The 17468-nt window shown below is 49.0% G+C and overlaps 2 protein-coding genes across 27 annotated transcripts in view; one reads left to right on the top strand and one right to left on the bottom strand.

The window, feature by feature from the left end:
• Positions 1–81: 81 nt before the first annotated feature.
• LOC114857296 (sodium/calcium exchanger 1-like) lies at positions 82–10655 on the top strand. Of its 12 annotated transcripts, none has more exons than XM_055503812.1 (11): positions 82–220; positions 3553–5348; positions 7263–7363; positions 7837–7857; positions 7986–8003; positions 8093–8107; positions 8466–8531; positions 8631–8755; positions 8971–9070; positions 9149–9424; positions 9507–10655. In XM_055503812.1, exons 2-11 carry the CDS (start codon positions 3568–3570, stop codon positions 9881–9883), a joined length of 2880 nt encoding a protein of 959 aa, XP_055359787.1. In that variant the 5' UTR covers positions 82–220; positions 3553–3567; the 3' UTR covers positions 9884–10655. The 12 variants fall into 12 exon arrangements, with proteins under 12 accessions (XP_055359787.1, XP_029009501.1, XP_055359826.1 ...); XM_029153668.3 differs by lacking the exon at positions 7263–7363 and adding an exon at positions 6788–6894; XM_029153654.3 differs by lacking the exons at positions 82–220; positions 7263–7363 and adding exons at positions 1334–1488; positions 6788–6894.
• The window catches only part of LOC114857367 (phosphofurin acidic cluster sorting protein 1-like), a 12835-nt gene continuing 5869 nt past the window's right edge, over positions 10503–17468 (bottom strand). For 5 of the 15 annotated variants that reach the window (XM_055503407.1, XM_055503506.1, XM_055503463.1 and 2 more), the window contains 11 exons: positions 17068–17468; positions 16846–16981; positions 16624–16779; positions 16463–16559; positions 16334–16376; positions 16210–16255; positions 16038–16131; positions 15772–15968; positions 15580–15690; positions 13025–14173; positions 10503–12493 (listed from right to left, as the gene is read on the bottom strand). The exon at positions 17068–17468 is cut by the window's right edge and continues 1648 nt beyond it. In XM_055503407.1, coding sequence (XP_055359382.1) covers positions 14058–14173; positions 15580–15690; positions 15772–15968; positions 16038–16131; positions 16210–16255; positions 16334–16376; positions 16463–16559; positions 16624–16779; positions 16846–16981; positions 17068–17468 — 1397 coding nt within the window. In that variant the 3' untranslated portion in view covers positions 10503–12493; positions 13025–14057. Of the gene's footprint in view, positions 14174–15579; positions 15691–15771; positions 15969–16037; positions 16132–16209; positions 16256–16333; positions 16377–16462; positions 16780–16836; positions 17001–17067 lie in introns of those variants that run through there. The other 10 variants (XM_029153776.3, XM_029153822.3, XM_055503439.1 and 7 more) reach the window with 9 other exon arrangements.

Genomic DNA, 17468 nt, shown 5'->3' with positions numbered 1-17468 from the left:
AGCTACAGCAGATCATCAGCACGGAGCTGCCAGGGGAAGAACCGGGCCGTGAGTCGGCAGCCCATGGGTCACTGGGTCAAGAGGTCTGGACCCAGTTCGCCAACGTGAATATCTCCACACATCATCATCACGTACTGTACCTGGAGCAGCGCTGGTCTCTCAGCTCTGGGGAAACCAGGCCCACATCGGCTTCACGACTCCCAGAAGCTAAGCTATGCAGGTATGAACTGAGTGGACTCCTTCCTCCCTGGTTTCAGTTTGAAACAGTCTCACAGATGAATGAGTAACAAGCAGTGGCTTACCCGCGTCTTGGTGTCAACGTAGAACCGGGCTCTGTGCTGAGATAAGCTTGGTTTCCTTAGAGTCGGTACTTTGTGCAGCACATGCAGGCCGGGTGTGTCTGGGGCATGTAGTCAGACCTGACAGATGCGTGACGTCAAGTGTGACACACAAGCAAAGCTGGACGTGAGCCATTGCCTCAGAACTTGGCCTGGTTCTGGCTGCAATAGAGGGTGTGAATGCAGGACGAGGACAGAACCCAGAGAAGATCACCAATGACTCTGACAAGCTGTTTCCTACACAGGTGGTCCCATACCAGAACCCAGTGTCTGCCACAGGTCTGCACCGGGTTCTGGCATGGGACCACCTGTGTAGGAATGACCTTATAACAGCTTGTCAGTCTAGCATCAGGTTTTCAGATTGACACCTGGTAAAGCTTGTTGGGACTGTGCTGGTACTGATCCAATCCCAATATATGTGCGTATCAGTCACCACATGGAGGCACTGCAGGCCTACATGAAATACAGTGAGCTGAGCTACAGAGGTGACTGTGTTTGTCGTGGAACCCACAGAACAGAACCACATTCAGAACCTGCCCACTGGACCAATGGGCAGCTGCAGCAGGCAGTTCCTGTTCGTTGTGAGTAGAATCTGCTGCAGCCAGACAGGATAAGAGTCAAGCATGTGAATGGAACTGGTGAGCAGCGGTTCCTCCGCCCTCCAAGGCTTGACCACATCCTGGTTCTGTGGTGTTTTGGGGTTCTGTAGGAGCTCAATGCTGCATCTCCTTAAACCGTCTGGTTCTGTTATGTCTCCAGATCTGGTGCAGGAAAGGAACCAACCAAGCTCCTCACCCTCCATCCTCACTTGTGGGGTCAGCAGGTGTGAGAAGGTCACCTGCTCTCGGTGAAGGTTGAGTGGTGTGTGTGTGTGTGTGTGTGTGTTTGTGTGTGTGTGTGTGTGTGTGTGTGTGTGTCTGAGCTTGTGCATTCCTGCGTCATCAGGCTGCCGTTATCTCCCCACCGATGGGGACGAGGAGCTGCTGGATGTCCCACACCTTGTATGGCCTTGGCCGCGGGGCGACGGGCGATAAGCGCCTCTGCAGCCATGTTTACCATGTTTAGAGCTTAAATTTAGAGCCGTTATCGGACACAGCTCTCCGACCTGAACACACTCTGCTCGTCTGCTGCCACTGCGTCAGGACCGGAGGTGAGTGCAGAACCTGGGATCCTGGCGGTGCTGCTGTGGGACGGAGACCTGGTCTATATGTGCTAGTTGTGCTGTCGCCTGCTTGTAGATTTAGTTTGACTCCAAGTACCGAACACAAGGACTGTGATGCTGCTGAGGAGTAAAAATGGAGTAAACGAAGTAATGATTACTTTAATGGTTACTGGGCCAAACGTTTCTGTCTACTAAGGTTGCAGTGATGCAGTAATGTGTAGTAGTGTAGTAATCTTATCACAGTACTAGTTGAAGTAGTTTCTTCAGTTTTTCCATCCGCTCCTGCAGTTTGACAAACAGCATGTACTGGTCTCAGTGTTGTATTGTGATGAACAGTTTTGCTTTGTCGAGAGTATATAATGCTTACACACTCCTTTTGATTAAGGATTTGTGTTTATGAATTGTCCTTTTTGCATATTTCTGATCAGCCTTGGATTTGGTGGCCTGGTGGAGTGAGTGAGTGAGTGAGTGAGTGTGTGTGTGTGTGTGTGTGTGTGTGTGTGTGTGTGTGTGTGTGTGTGTGTGTGTGTTATAAAAAAAAAAAATCCACAACGTATCATAACATATAGATAAACAAATAATTAAAGCCACAGAATTAGCACATTAACTAGAATAATTTTAATAATTATGTTAGTATAACAATAATAATATTACAGAAAGTGCTCATTCTAATACATACATATACTTATATATATATATATATATATATATATATATATATATATATATATATATATATATATATATATATATATATATATATATATATATATATATATATATATATATATACTTATTTACATAATACACATAGTTAAATAATTCTTACATGCGATGCCACACCTCAACCATCGTAGTCAGACATTACTAAGATTATAAATAGTAAATGACTAAGATTAAGATGTTTGTGTATCAGACCTGGTGTAGTGTCCCACTACAGGGTTAGTAAACTGTACCACAACATCATAGCCAGGGAGCCTACACAATGTTCCCTCCAATCTTTCATGTGTCTGAGCAAACACACAACCCCCGGAGCAATCCCTTGGAGCATTGTGAGTGACAAAAAAACTCATGACCTCAATAGCATGTTAATGCTATAATAGTATAATAACATATAATAATAAAATATATATTATGCACACATACACACACACACACACACACACACACACACACACACACACACACACACACACACACACACACACACACACACACACACACACACACACACACACTGTGGCTGTGGTAGTAGTCTATGAAGTACTAAATAGAACTGTAAAGGAACCAGGGCCGTAAGGACATTTTTTGGGGGAGTGGCACAAAATAGAAAGGGACCGTTACAAAATATCCAAATAAAAGACAAGGCTGTGAGGAGTCGATCATCACACCTCCTCCTTCATAGGCCAACATTGTACCAACTGAGCTATCAGGCTTTCACTAAAAGTTTAAAAAACATTCATAGTACTAGCAGTATACAGTAGTAGTACTCGCAGTCCACAGTAGTCGTACTAGCAGTAAGCAGGAGTAGTGGTTGTTCTGGTGTCAGTTCTGGTTCCGGTTCCCTCACACTGTCCCGGTTCAGGGAGGATGAGGTCTGAGAGGGAGGGAGGAGTCTTCCAGCTCCTGCTCCTCGTCTCCTTTCGTTGTCTCAGAGGAGACGCAGACGCTGCAGGATGAAAACGCTGCTTGCGTCTCTGACATTAACGGTCACATTTTTTTTCTGTCAGAAACTGAAACAGGTAAGACTCTGCTCATTTATAGCTAAAGATGTTGAGACAAGATGTTTGTAGTCTGATTTATGAGGTCAAAGAAGGATAAATGGTTCATTTATACACATTAACAGTAAAAAACCAACATGCTTTGATTCTCTGTTACCTGTGATTGAATCCAGACGTATGAGCTGTGTTCAAGCGTCGGAGGAGGAAACCACGGGCGGCCTCTCTTTTAGCTTGTGTCCGTGGTCCTGTTGTGTGTGTTGCTGCCTCGGTGGCTCCGGTACTGGTTGGTCTGCCATTCCACTCATTCTCACGCCTCTTCTGCCTCCTGCAGGTTTGATGAGCCACCATGAGCCGAGCTCAGACGTCTCCTCTCTCCGCTGAGCGGCTGCTGCCGCTGCTGAGCCTCTTCTGTGCTCAGCTGTCGTACTCTGCGGCGGGTGGATCTCCTCCGAGCCTCTGGTCCAACTCAACGTTCAGCAACCTCAGCCGATGCGGAGGGAGCACGGACTGCATTGAGGGCGTGATCCTGCCCGTGTGGAAGCCGGAGCACCCGGCGCTCAGCGACCGGGTCGCCAGGGCCGTGGTGTACTTCGTGGCACTGGCGTACATGTTCCTGGGTGTGTCCATCATTGCCGACCGCTTCATGGCATCCATAGAGGTCATCACCTCCCAGGAGAGGCAGATCACTATTAAGAAGCCCAACGGAGAGAAGGTCACCACCACGGTGCGCATCTGGAACGAGACAGTCTCCAACCTGACCCTCATGGCTCTGGGCTCCTCCGCCCCAGAAATACTGCTGTCAGTCGTGGAGGTCTGTGGTCACAACTTCAACGCCGGGGAGCTGGGGCCCAACACCATCGTGGGAAGTGCTGCCTTCAACATGTTCGTCATCATTGGCCTATGTGTGTCAGTGATTCCCGAAGGTGAGAGCAGAAAAGTAAAGCACCTGCGCGTGTTCTTCGTCACGGCCGCCTGGAGCGTCTTCGCCTACACCTGGCTCTACCTGATCCTGGCCGTCTTCTCCCCGGGTGTGGTTGAGATCTGGGAAGGGCTGCTCACACTCTTCTTCTTTCCCATCTGCGTTGGCTTTGCCTACGTGGCCGACCGCCGGCTGCTGTTCTACAAATACATGTACAAACGATACAGAGCAGGGAAGCGGAAGGGAGTGATCATCGAGACCGAGGGAGACCCAGAGCGTCCCTCGAAAGCCGACGTGGAGATGGGAGGCAAAATGCTCCACTCCCACGAACAGGACTCCGCCGACAGAGAGACGGGCCCCGACATGAAGGAGCTGGACGAGGACGAGTCCCGCAGGGAGGTGTCCAGGATCCTGAAGGAGCTGAAGCAGAAGCATCCTGACAAGGAGGCGGAGCAGCTGGTAGAGCTGGCCAACTACCACGTCCTGAGCCAGCAGCAGAAGAGCCGGGCCTTCTACCGCTGCCAGGCCACCAGGATCATGACGGGAGCCGGCAACGTGCTGAAGAGGCATGCGGCCGACCAGGCCCGGAGAGCGGCCCAGCACCAGCTGTGCTGCCAGCTCAGCCACTCCTCCTCCAGGGTCTTCTTCGAGCCCAGCGCCTACCAGTGTCTGGAGAACTGTGGCAGCGTGGCCCTGAACGTGGTGCGCCGCGGCGGGGACCTCACCAGCACCGTGTCTGTGGACTACCGCACCGAGGACGGCACCGCCAACGCCGGGTCGGACTACGCCTTCACTGAAGGCACCATCACGTTCCAGCCCGGCGAGACCGAGAAGGAGATCCGCATCCACATAATAGACGATGACATCTTTGAGGAAGACGAACACTTCCTGGTTCACCTGAGCAACGTGAAGGTCGCGTCAGACGACACGGAACAGAACCACGTGGACACCCCTGCGGGTCTAGGTCTGCCGTGCACAGCCACCGTCACCATCTTTGACGACGACCACGCTGGGATCTTCTCGTTCGCAGAGCCGGTGGTGACGGTGAGCGAGAGCATCGGTGTGATGGAGGTGAAGGTGATCCGGACCTCCGGGGCCCGTGGCGTGGTGAGGGTGCCGTACAAGACCATAGAGGGGACCGCTAAGGGCGGCGGAGAGGACTTCGAAGACACGCACGGAGTTCTAGAGTTCGACAACGACGAGATCTTGTAAGTGCAGATTTCCTGTAGTGGTGAATGGCAGAAAAGGTGCAGCGCTGCATCATGGGAGGTCTAAGCTGATTCCCACCTGAGCTGACAGGTGGGATCAGAAGCTGGGCTCCCTCCAGCCTTGTTAGCCCACATGCTAATAGGGCTAACAAGGTTTGGTGGGCTTTTACCTCAATCATTGTCTTTAAATTTAGTTGGGATGTGGTTCCAGCAGCTGTCGCTTCTTCCCAGCGCTGCTGCTCTCTCGCTTTAGGCTCTTTATAGCTTCCTTCCATGTCTGTGGCAGCAGGAATGACATGACAACACGTTTACTCCCGGAGCATAAACACGCGTTGAAATGGAAACGGTGTCGTGCTCCTTTGTTTCCGTTTATTAATGAGGACGCTGGCCTGCATTCAGCAGGATGAGCTGGTGAAGGAGCCTTATATAGACAGAGCAGCGGCTCACATCCAGCCCCACAGCATCTCACATCACTGACGGCCACACGATGCACAAACCAGTCCCATGTAGCTCAGCTGCCTTCCTCACCCCATCTTCAGTACAGAGCGTCAGCTGTGGAGCCGCCTTCAGGAACCTTTGCTCCATCACACCTTATCTCATGCTACATAACAACCGGACACAGTAACAGCTCATCCTGCTGCCTGGCTCTAACTGATCTCAGACCAGTCCCGATCGTCTCTGCATCTCTGCTGTGGACGTCTGGGTCGAACTGCTTGTTGACAGGCTGCAGGGATCAGTCAGACCCACTGTGGACCGTGTGGGCTTCAGCTGCAGATAAACAGCCCTCGGCTCTCTTCCTTATTAGGCCGGCGCGCGCTCGGCGGCAGAATCCTGCTCATCGTCGCGCTATCTGCCCATAAAGCAGACGAGTGCAGCGCCGGGAGCCGGGAGGCTGCCAGCTCACCCCCCACATGCATCTTTATCTGCACCACAGAGAACAGCGATAAACTCCTGGTTCTGGACAGCTTTCCAATCATTTCCACTTATCTGGACCCAAGTCCTTCAGCAAATCCATGAATGATCAACAGAAACAAATCAGCACAGATTTAGATTCATTCAACTCAACAACTCTTGTTTTTACTATACACATTTTTCGAAATGCTTCTTTTCCTTGAATCCTGATTCGTCTGATCTGTCAGTCGGCTCATATTACATAAATGGGCCAATGGCTGAAGGCGAGGTTCTGTTTCCTTGATGCTGGCACCAGTTCTGGCCTACAAAGCCTGGCTCTAGAACCCCGAGGCACAAAGAGCAGAAGTTTGTCATCAAATATTCATGACACCATAAGCAGCTAAACACAACTGGGTGCAGTTCTGAACTGGGTCAGAACAGGTCTCAGGCGCTGGACCAGATTAAAGTGACTTTTGCTTTGTTCAGCTCTTGTTACATGTGCACGTCTCTTGCTGCAACCTTTCCTTCTGTGTTTCTCTGTGTTTCAGTAAAACTATTCAGATCAATATAATCGATGATGAAGAATATGAGAAAAACAAGAACTTCTTCCTAGAGATGGGAGAACCTCAGCTACTGGAGATGAGTGAGAGGAAAGGTGGGGGAGGACCCTTCCTGTGTCCTGTGTCACTAATGACCTCTGACCCCTGTGTCTAAACACATACCTGACAGTTAAATTCACAGTGATTCGCTGCGGCTCAGAGCAGAGCCGTGGGGGGTCTTCGGGCCATAGACGGCTCAGCAGTTCTCTCAGCAGGAGACAAACCAAACTGCAGGAGGTCTAGAGCCTGAGCTGGGTTTTACGGAACATGTCTGCTCTGACGGTTTGGGCCTGATCATGACTGTCACTGTGACTTTAACCTTGAGCACCTGAAGGGCGTGAGCAGCCTGCAAGAGTGTGTCCCTGAACTAATGCATGACCCCTGACCTCTGACATCTGACCCCCCCCCCCACTGTGTTTTCCAGGAAAATGGTAACTGTTAGAATAATTGACCATGAGGAGTATGATAAGCAGGCCAACTTCTACGTAGAGCTGCAGGAGCCCAGTTGGAACAGGAGATGGACAGGTGTGGAGTGACCTTTGAACTCTGGTCCACTTACTTTGCATGACTCTTGCTGCTGTCGCTCCTTCACACCTTCCTCAGCTGAACCATCGTCTTGCTTATTCTGGGGATTGTAGACTCACCCGTGGTCAGTTCTGGCCCAGACGGGTTCAGGTCAGGCTGGAATGCCATGGGAGCATGGCCTGTGTCAGCCAGGTTAGGATACTGCACCAAGCTGGGGCGGGTCAGACAGGCCCAACAGTTGTGCTAACATCAACCCAACCACTTGTTTTCAGATGGTCAGATGTTTAACCTCTGTTGGTTCGTTAGGACGGCTTCGTTACTGGTGTGTTTAACCCTGTGACATCAAACCTGACTAATGTGACGTAGACAGACGTTGACATGGAACATTAAGCTAATCTGTGGTTTCTACATGACCTGAACTCAGTTTCTTTATCTTCTTCCTTTCATTATTCCCACTTGCGTCTCCTCTTCAGCTATGTTGCTTCAAGAAGTTGGTGAGTGGCTCCGTGCCTCATTTCCTGACTCTTCACTTCGTCTCTGTCTCTGGTGTCATTTCGTTATTGCATCATTAATGTTGCACATAGCGAACCAGCAGCTCTGACTGGTTGTTTTGGGTTTCTAGGTGGACTCGTGAAAACAGGTATGTGACCTGCCTCCGTTCCATCCATCAGTGCTACACTGACTGTTGCTCCTCAGCTAATTCTCTCTGTTTGTGCTGCTTCATGATAGACAAGCAGCTTTATGGTAAGACTCCTCCGAGGCACACGTTGTTGCTTTAGGTGCTCAGACACCTAAAGCAACAACGTGTCCCATAACAGAGATGCAGCACTTGAATGTCACAGTAGAACAGCTGGATCACCAGTGGCATCTAAATCACAGACCTCCTGGTTCCCGCTTCTTCCTGGTTCCACATGGAACCAAGGGTTTGTTCTGCCTGACACATGTTACTAACTGCCTCCTCCTGTGGGGTCACGCCTCGCCAAACACACTAAACATCCATCTCTCTGACATGCAAACAACAATTCTGCTTGTCTGCTTCCCCTCATGGCACCAAACCATCACCTGAAATCATTTGGTTTCAGTAGAACCCCTTTCTGTTCAGGCAAAGACGTGTACAGGAAGGTCCAGGGACGAGACCACGCCGCTGCCTTCGCCACCGTCATCAGAGGTGAAGCGCCATGACGGTTCTTCACCTGTTTGCTCCTTTTTTAGATGTGCTGTATGTACCATCATTCATGTTGTCTGACCCACGAACTCTCTCTCTCAGAGGACACCAGTGAGGCTTTGACCCAGAAGGAAGCGGAGGAACGGCGAGTTGCAGAGATGGGACGGCCAGTGCTGGGAGAACACGTGAAGCTGGAAGTCATCATAGAGGAGTCGTACGAGTTCAAAGTGAGAGTACAAACTAGTACGTTAGGAACATGTTCAGGTAAAAGTCACCTGTATGAGCAGCGGATCGATCATCAGATGACCAACTGGGAAGGAAACAGGCTGAGCTACAGCTCTCCAATCAGATCATGTGAAGTGGGGGAGGTCAAAGGTCACAGGCCCCACCACCAGGACAGAGCAATGATCAGACAACCCACTGTCTCCCTCTTGTCTTTCAGAGCACTGTGGACAAACTCATTAAGAAGACCAACCTGGCGCTGCTGATCGGGACCAACAGCTGGAGGGAACAGTTCGTGGAGGCCGTCACGGTCGGATCCGGTAATGTCTCTGAGCCCAGTCTGTTCCACCTGTACAACGACAGCTCCTTAATCAGAGCCTCCTCCTTCTGTTTCTCAGGTGATGACGACGACAGTGATGAGTGTGGTGAGGAGAAGCCGCCCTCCTGTTTCGACTACGTCATGCATTTCCTGACCGTCTTCTGGAAGCTGCTGTTCGCCTTCGTGCCTCCCACCGACTACTGGAGTGGCTGGGCCTGCTTCGTGGTCTCCATCTGCGTCATCGGCCTTCTGACGGCCGTGATCGGGGACCTGGCATCGCACTTCGGCTGCACCGTTGGCCTCAAGGACTCCGTCACTGCTGTGGTGTTTGTGGCTCTGGGCACTTCAGTGCCAGGTGTGACACCATCCGTCCCAGCACTTAGTGAACGATCACCAGTCCTCTCACGCGTCAACTGTTGTCTTTCTTTCTCCATCAGACACGTTTGCCAGTAAGGTCGCTGCCATCCAGGACCAGTATGCTGACGCATCCATCGGTAACGTGACCGGGAGCAACGCTGTGAACGTGTTCCTGGGCATCGGCGTGGCCTGGTCCATCGCCGCCATCTACCATTACTCCAAGGGCCAGGAGTTCCAGGTGGACCCGGGCACGTTGGCCTTCTCAGTCACGCTCTTCACCATCTTTGCCTTCGTCTGCATCGCCGTCCTTATTTACCGCCGCCGACCTGAGATTGGCGGAGAACTCGGTGGACCCAGAGTCCCAAAGATCCTCACCACCAGTTTGTTCTTCAGCCTGTGGTTGATGTACATAGTCTTCTCCTCGCTGGAGGCCAACTGCCATATAAAGGGCTTCTGAAGCGTCTGAGGGGCTGCAGGCGGTAGAACCCCAAGGTTCTGGGGAATCCTGCTGGATGTATGAGGAATCCTGTTCAAGGGTTTGAAGGAGTGAACGGGTCATTTTTTTTCAAGGGTTCTGAAAGTTTTCTGTCTGTCTGCAACTTCTTGTAAATTGTATAATTCATCTGTAGTTTGTAATGTATGAGGCCTGATTAATTCCTAAAGGTCCAAACTCAGCTGCAGGTTCCTGAAATTATGCGTAACCTGCTGGTGTCCTGTGGACACGGGACCAAAGCTTGTTCCCGCTGCCTTTCCGGGTTCTGATCCGGCCCAGGTGAAGGTCTATGTCATTAAAGCTATGTGGTTTTTGAGTAACAGGCTCTGAACATCATGGACACATGGTTGTTTAAAAAGTCCAGATGTTTCCACAGTCTTCACAGGTTTCAAGCTTCCATGTCCAAGTCCACGTTGCACTGAACCTCCCACACATTCATAGACTTCTTCTACTTCTTCTGTCCTTTAAGTAGAGTTTCATTTAGTTTTGCATGGACTTTAAACCACAACCACAGGAGTGCGTGCAAACAGCTGGCTGGAGGAGGTTAAGACGTGGCAGCTGGTGACAGACGACTGCACCTGCATAGTTTTGTGCACTGAATTTATTTAGGAACAGAAGAGTTTGGACTCCACAGACTCTGCTGAGCCGGGCCTGAGCCACCGCAGTGAGGACCTGTTTCGTTGTGTGACTGGTGAATGCAGTGTCCTTGCTTTGTGTATTAAAGAGCAGCGAGTGATGTCGTCTCTCCTCTTGTCTCTGATTGGTCCAAAGCTGCTCAGTCATGTGGCCTACCGAGGTTCTGACCCAGCCAGACTCAGGTAACCAGCTGTGACTGGAGCTGAGGACCACTGGGCACTCAGCTTAAACTGCCACTGTGTGTGGCAGCGAATAGATCGATTCAGAAACATGAAAAAGTCTGTGGCTCACTTTAGGTTAAACTGAGTCTCATGGAATCAAACAGCTTGTGTGAGAGTTCAAATTTAAAAAAATTCCGGATGTATCAATCTCTACTAAGTACGAATCCACGCATGTTTCCTAGTTTCCTAGTTACCAATCAACCTAGAATTAAGCGCAGGTGAATGAGCAGCAGACTCCTCCATATAAATCTGTTAATTCATTTAAACAAAGTCTGCATCTGCGCAGTAGCTGAGCGGGACCGTGTGCAGGTGTTAATGCTGCAGGGAATAAAAAAATTAAAGTGGTCCGACATGAAAGTGGACGCGCAGTGGCATCCCCAGAAAACTGTCAATGGGGTGGCCAATTCAAATCGTGGGGTGGCATACCGAACTGGGCTTTTATGATCAGAGTGAGTTCAACAGATGTCATTGGATGCATGCTCCTTGACTCTTTTCCGTTAAAAAACAATAAACATCACTTCACTAAACTTTTACCTCAATTTTGACAAACACAAACATTTCAAAAGCCTGAAACAATGAAAATTTATAGAATGCTTCCTAATAATCTCACCTAGAGAAGACTTGTATATGCACCTTCTTGTCTGTAAAATGACACGCGGTCAGTGTACTTTCTTATAGATTACAAAAAATGTGTCTTTTTGTTTGAGTTTTTTTATTATACCCTTGTCAACTGCTTCTTCTACTTCTTTTTCTGTCAATACACTAAACCCCTTGTTATCGCCCCCACAGGTGGAGGTTGGTTTTGCTGCTCCCTAACCAGCAGTGGACAAGGATGTATATTTATGTTTTCTCCTCATTTAATAATTTGCTAAAGATTTATGTATTCATTCATTTGGGTTTTGTTTTGTATTTATTTATGGTATGTATTTACCTATTGATTGAACATGCCTGTAAGAACAGATTCCAGTTTGTTCATGCAAATGAGAAATTCTCCACATGAACAAGGATTAGCTATGGCGTACCACAGGGTTCTGTGCTTGGTCCAGTCTTCTCTAGGTGAGATTATTAGGAAGCATTCTATAAATTTTCATTGTTATGCAGATGATACTCATCTATATATGTCTTTGGAACCAAATGAGAGAGATCAACTAGTCAACTTCAAAGTTATTAAAAAGACATCAAATCCTGGATGTCCCAAAACTTCCTTCAACTAAATTCAGATAAAACCCAAATTCTTGTTATTGGGCCTAAAACTCACAGAGAGACACTATTGAGTCAGATAGCCACCCTGGATGGCATAACATTAGCTTCAGATTCTACTGTGAGGAACCTTGGTGTCATCTTTGACCAGGATCTCTCTTTTACATCATACATTTAACAAATCTCCAGAACCGCCTACTTTCATGTTAGAAATATAGCTAAAATCAGAAGCATCCTCTCTCAGAGCGATGCAGAGAAACTGATTCATGCATTTGTTACCTCTAGGCTGGACTACTGTAACTCCTTACTCATAGGATGTCCTAACAGCTCCTTAAAAAGCCTACAGCTCATTCAAAATGCTGCAGCCAGAGTTCTGACAGGACTTAGAAAGAGAGATCACATTTCTCCTACATTAGCTTCTCTGCACTGGTTGCCTGTAAAATGTAGGATAGAATTTAAAATTCTCCTACTCACCTACAAAGTACTCAATGATAAAGCTCCTTCTTATCTTAAAGACCTCTGTAATGGAAAAATTGTACTTTAATGCTTTTGGGTTCATTTCTGACTCTGCATAGTGACCATGCATTCTGTACTTGTTGATTAGACCCAGAACTGAACATTCTCAGACAGACAATCTATCTCCCTCTCAAGGTGACCGATTGTTCATGGCCTGAGTCTGCCTTTTAACCCTGGGCTCTGGCTCCTTTCTGTCTGATGCCTCACCAGACCCAAGGCTGTAGCCTTGTTTATTCCCTGTGTAATATGAACATCTTCACCCACAGTGTGATAAGGAGATTCCACCAGGTCCAGGGAAAAAGGTTAAAAGGCAGAAGCAACTTGAGGATCGTGGGCTCTTTGCATCACACCTTCGTGGTGTGTGCACTGATCTCCCCAGCTGGTTTTTGGTTTGTTGATGTGCACGATCAACATCCATGCTTTTTATTTGCTTTCCCCATTATTTTTATTTTATCCTTTCTTTATTATTTTAATAAATCGCACAAAAGGACAACTCTCTCATCTGCCTCTTTATGGAAAATTTCCACCACACCTCATAGTTCCTTATGCTCCCAGCAGAACACTTCGTTATCAGAGTGCTGGGCTACTTGTGGTTCCTAGAGTGTTTAAATGTAGAACGGGAGGCAGAGCTTTTAGCTACCAAGCTCCTCTCCTGTGGAACCAGCTCCCTCTTTAGGTTCGAGAAGCTGACACGCTCGCCACCTTTAGATCATGCTTAAAACCATCCTTTTTGATAAAGCTTATAGATACTGATGGTTCAGGTCACTGGCAATGATTGTTAGTCACAGGACCCATCTCTTAGTTAAGCTGCAATAGACATAGACTGCTGGAGGACTTCATTTATGAACTGAGCTCCTCTGTTTACTTCTACCTCTTCTGTCCAATAACCTCCCATCATTGTCCCATGTTTAACTAACCTTGCCTTTTTCTCTCCAGTAGTTGTGCTTCTCTCCCGCTCTCTCTCTCTCTCCCCCCCTCTCTCTCCTCACCTACAGGTGTCATTGGACTCAAAGCTTGGTGTCTGTGATGGGCAGCTGCGGATCCAACCATCCTGCCTCTATCCAATCTCTGGTTCAACCGTACTGCCTGTGCTCTGTTGTTGCTTGTTGTTGCTTGTTGCTGTGCTTTTCTATCTCTCTATCCCCTCACCCCAACCGGTCGAGGCAGATGGCCGCCCACATCCAGTCTGGTTCTGCTGAAGGTTTCTTCCTCGTTAGAGAGGGAGTTTTTCCTCTCCACTGTTGCTGTCAAATTAAATGCTTGCTGTATGTGGGATTTGTTGGGTTTAGTTGTGTGAGGCTTTAAACCTTACTTTGTAAAGTGCCTTGAGATAACTTTGTTGTGATTTGGCGCTATATAAATAAAATTGAATTGAAAATTTAATTGAATTGAAATGAAGAAGTTTCCTGTTGACTCATGTTTCATCCTGTGGCGGTGCTTTTATAGCGAGGTGTCCAGTCGATGAGTCTAATCACATCAGGTAAATCTGGTCTTGATTAAGTGGAGAGGAGGAGCAACATCATGTGGGAGGAGTCATGAAGAGGAGAGGAGGAGCAGGAGGAGGTTCAGGGTTTGTTGTTGTAGCCGAAGATCCCAACAGGAAAGTGTTTGACGTGAGTCGGCCACTGAGCCGCGAGCTGGAAAAACTTCACATCGTTCCACTCGACTCCATCGATGGAGACTGAAATACAATAAATGCACCTGTCAGTGTGTGTGTGTGTGTGTGTGTGTGTGTGTGAGCATGTTTGTGTATTACCTGTCAGCGTGTGTGTGTGTGAGCATGTTTGTGTATTACCTGTCAGCGTGTGTGTGTGTGTGTGTGTGTGTGTGTGTGTGTGTGTGTGTGTGTGTGTGTGAGCATGTTTGTGTATTACCTGTCAGCATGTGTGTGTGTGTGTGTGTGTGTGTGTGTGTGTGTGTGTGTGTGTGTGTGTGTGTGTGTGTGTGTGTGTGTGTGAGAGCATGTTTGTGTATTACCTGTCTGTTATGGGAAAAATTGTGTCTTCCTTATTTCCATGCAGTTATTATACGATTTATGACTTATGTTCTGCAATTAATATCTTATGTTTTGTCTTACTGTATGCATTTGACATTTCACCTAGATTGTTCAATGGTTGTCTCTGCCTGATGGACTCTCAACTCTAGCTCCCAAACCCAAGGTCGGGGAGTTGTGTCTCTGTCTGTTGAGACTTGGTGCTCCTTTCTCACAGATAGTTGGACGTCAGCAATGCAGGTGTGAGAAAGTAAAAATCTTCACACACACTGCGACAGGGAGGAGATGGTGCATGTAATTTGATTGGGTTAGAAAGACATTCCACCCTAGTCGGACAGAGAAGCTAAAAGGCAGAAGCAACTTGAGGATCGTGGGCTCTTTGCATCACACCTTCGTGGTGTGTGCACTGATCTCCCCAGCTGGTTTTTGGTTTGTTGATGTGCACGATCAACATCCATGCTTTTTATTTGCTTTCCCCATTATTTTTATTTTCTTTATTATTTCAATAAATGGCACAAAAGGACAACTCTCTCATCTGCTTCTTTATGGAAAATTTCCACCACACTGTCAGCGTGTGTGTGTGTGTTTGTGTGTGTGTGTGTGTGTGTGTGTGTGTGTGTGTGTTTGTGTGTGTGTGTGTTTATTACCTGTCAGTGTGTGAGTGTGTGTGTGAGCATGTTTGTGTATTACCTGTTAGCGCGCATGTGTGTGTATGTGTGTGTGTGGGAGTGTGTGTGTGTGTGTGTGTGTGTGTGTATTACCTGTCAGTGCGTGTGTGTGAGTGTGTGTGTGTGTATGTGAGCAGGTTTGTGTATTACTTGTTAGCGCACGCATGTGTGTGTGTGTTTGTGCGTGTGTGTATTACCTGTCAGTGGGTGTGTGTGTGTGTGTGTGTGTGTATTACCTGTCAGTGCGTGTGTGTGAGTGTGTGTGTGTGTGTATATGTGAGCATGTTTGTGTATTACCTGTTAGCGCACGCATGTGTGTGTGTGTTTGTGCGTGTGTGTGTGTGTGTGAGCGTGTTTGTGTATTACTTGTCAGCGCGTATTTGTGTGTGTGTGTGTGTGTGTGTGTGTGTGTGTTGTGTGTTTTACCTGTCAGTGTGTGCTGGTGTTTGGGCGCACAGATCAACCTGCTGATTCCCTCAATCAGATGACTCCTCGACTCTGTCTCCTTCTCCTTCGTCTTCTTACTGAGGAACATGACTGATGGACGCACCTTCATCAACCTCATCATCATCATCATCATCATCATCACTACACGGCCCTGTGGACCCTGCTCCTCACCTTTCTTGTTCTTTTCTCTGGTAACCACCGTCATGCTCAGCAGGTCTTCTCCGCTGATCCTCGACACCTGCAGGCAACACACGTTGCTCCTCAAAGTGTTCTTCACCACCTCCTTCCTGCGGTCGGCTCCTCCTCCTCCTCCTCCTCCCTGCCCGCTCCAGTAGTCCACTTGCAGACCCATGACCTCCGCAGGACAGCTGCTCTGGGACAGGACCCGTTAGAACTCTCATCGTTGCCTTAAAAGGCAAAGGCAGGACAGGACCCACCTGCAGGAGGGTGAGGCCAGAGGAGTGGAGGCTGTGCTGATGGGGGCTCCGGTCTGGGAGGGCGGGGGGCCCAGGATGATGTCATCAGAGTCCACTGTGGAGGGAGTAGGACATGGGTCAGTTTACTGAAGACCTATCATGTGACAGACGGGTCCAAACAGGTCCAGTTCACCTGAGGTGGTCACAAAGCTTTGCTCCACAAGGCCCACCTTCACCGTCTGAATGGACAAGAAGCAGTACTCAGCAGTAAAGTAAAAGTGAAAGTACCTGAAGCAGAAACTCATAATATTTCTTACCCCAATGAATGGAACAAACTTCTGACAGGAGTCATCTTCGCAACTGCAAGAATGAACAGTTACATCATTATGGATAAAAGAAGGTTGACGGTTCTGGGTTCTGAGTCCTGGGTTGAGGTAGGAACACACCTCTTGCAGGTGAGCATGGCCTCTGAGATGGGACACAGGTGGGAAACAGTAGCTCCAGCCAAGTACTGAGACACTCGGGCTGCAACTCCTACAGTATCTGTGGCAGAGGACACAGTAACAGAGCAGAACCCAACCGGACCGATCATCTGTTAGCCTCTGACCTCTAACGGTGTCAAACGCGGCTCTGTCCGGCGAGGTCCGACCCTGAGGAGGCGGCTCCTGGTGCCCGAACAGCTTCCTCCAGCCGGCGTCCAGGAACAGGCTGCTGAACCTGGCGTCCAGGAAGCCCAGGTTCCTGGCCAGCGGGTGGACTCCTGCTGAGGGGACAGCACACACTGCATCATGGGAAGGTTCTGCTGGGTTGCGAGCGATAAGGTGCATACCGACGGGCAGGATCAGGAAACAGATGTAGCCCAGCCAGTCGGGCGTCCTGCTGGCTAGCTGCTCCACGAAGCAGCTGAGCACGGTGCTGAGGTAGCTCGGGTCTCCGCCCACTGCCACCTTCACTGTGGGCGGAGTCTGGGAGTTACGGTTACAGCTGCAGGACACGTCACACGTTAACACACAAACGCACAACATCAGTGACACAGCTCTGAGCGACTCACAATCTCTGGATGCGGCCAACGATAGCGTTGAAAGCGGCCTGGACATCGGCTGAAGAGGTGGTGCAGACGATGGGCTGGTCCAACAGAACCTCTGACAGGTACTGAGAAGAGACGGAAACAGTGGCGTTGGTAAGATGGACAGACAGACAGGCAGACAGGCAGACAGGCAGACAGACAGGCAGGCAGGCAGACAGACAGACAGGCAGACAGACAGGCTGGCAGACAGACAGACAGACAGGAAGACAGACAGGCTGGCAGGCAGACAGACAGGGAGACAGGCAGGCAGACAGGCAGGCAGGCAGACAGACAGGCAGACAGACAGACAGAAAAACAGACAGGCAGGCATACAGACAGGCAGACAGACAGGGAGACAGGCAGACAGGCAGACAGACAGGGAGACA

Source organism: Betta splendens, chromosome 1, assembly GCF_900634795.4.
Source record: "Betta splendens chromosome 1, fBetSpl5.4, whole genome shotgun sequence".
Taxonomy (NCBI): domain Eukaryota; kingdom Metazoa; phylum Chordata; class Actinopteri; order Anabantiformes; family Osphronemidae; genus Betta; species Betta splendens.
This window is presented reverse-complemented; position numbering and strand designations above follow the sequence as displayed.

Excerpts from the sequence above, each read along its gene's own strand:
- LOC114857296 (XM_029153668.3), top strand. The coding sequence starts at position 3,568 with ATGAGCCGAGCTCAGACGTCTCCTCTCTCCGCTGAGCGGCTGCTGCCG. Across the intron at positions 8,532-8,630 it reads CTTCGCCACCGTCATCAGAG|AGGACACCAGTGAGGCTTTG; the intron begins GTGAAGCGCCAT and ends TCTCTCTCTCAG. Across the intron at positions 8,756-8,970 it reads AGGAGTCGTACGAGTTCAAA|AGCACTGTGGACAAACTCAT; the intron begins GTGAGAGTACAA and ends CTTGTCTTTCAG.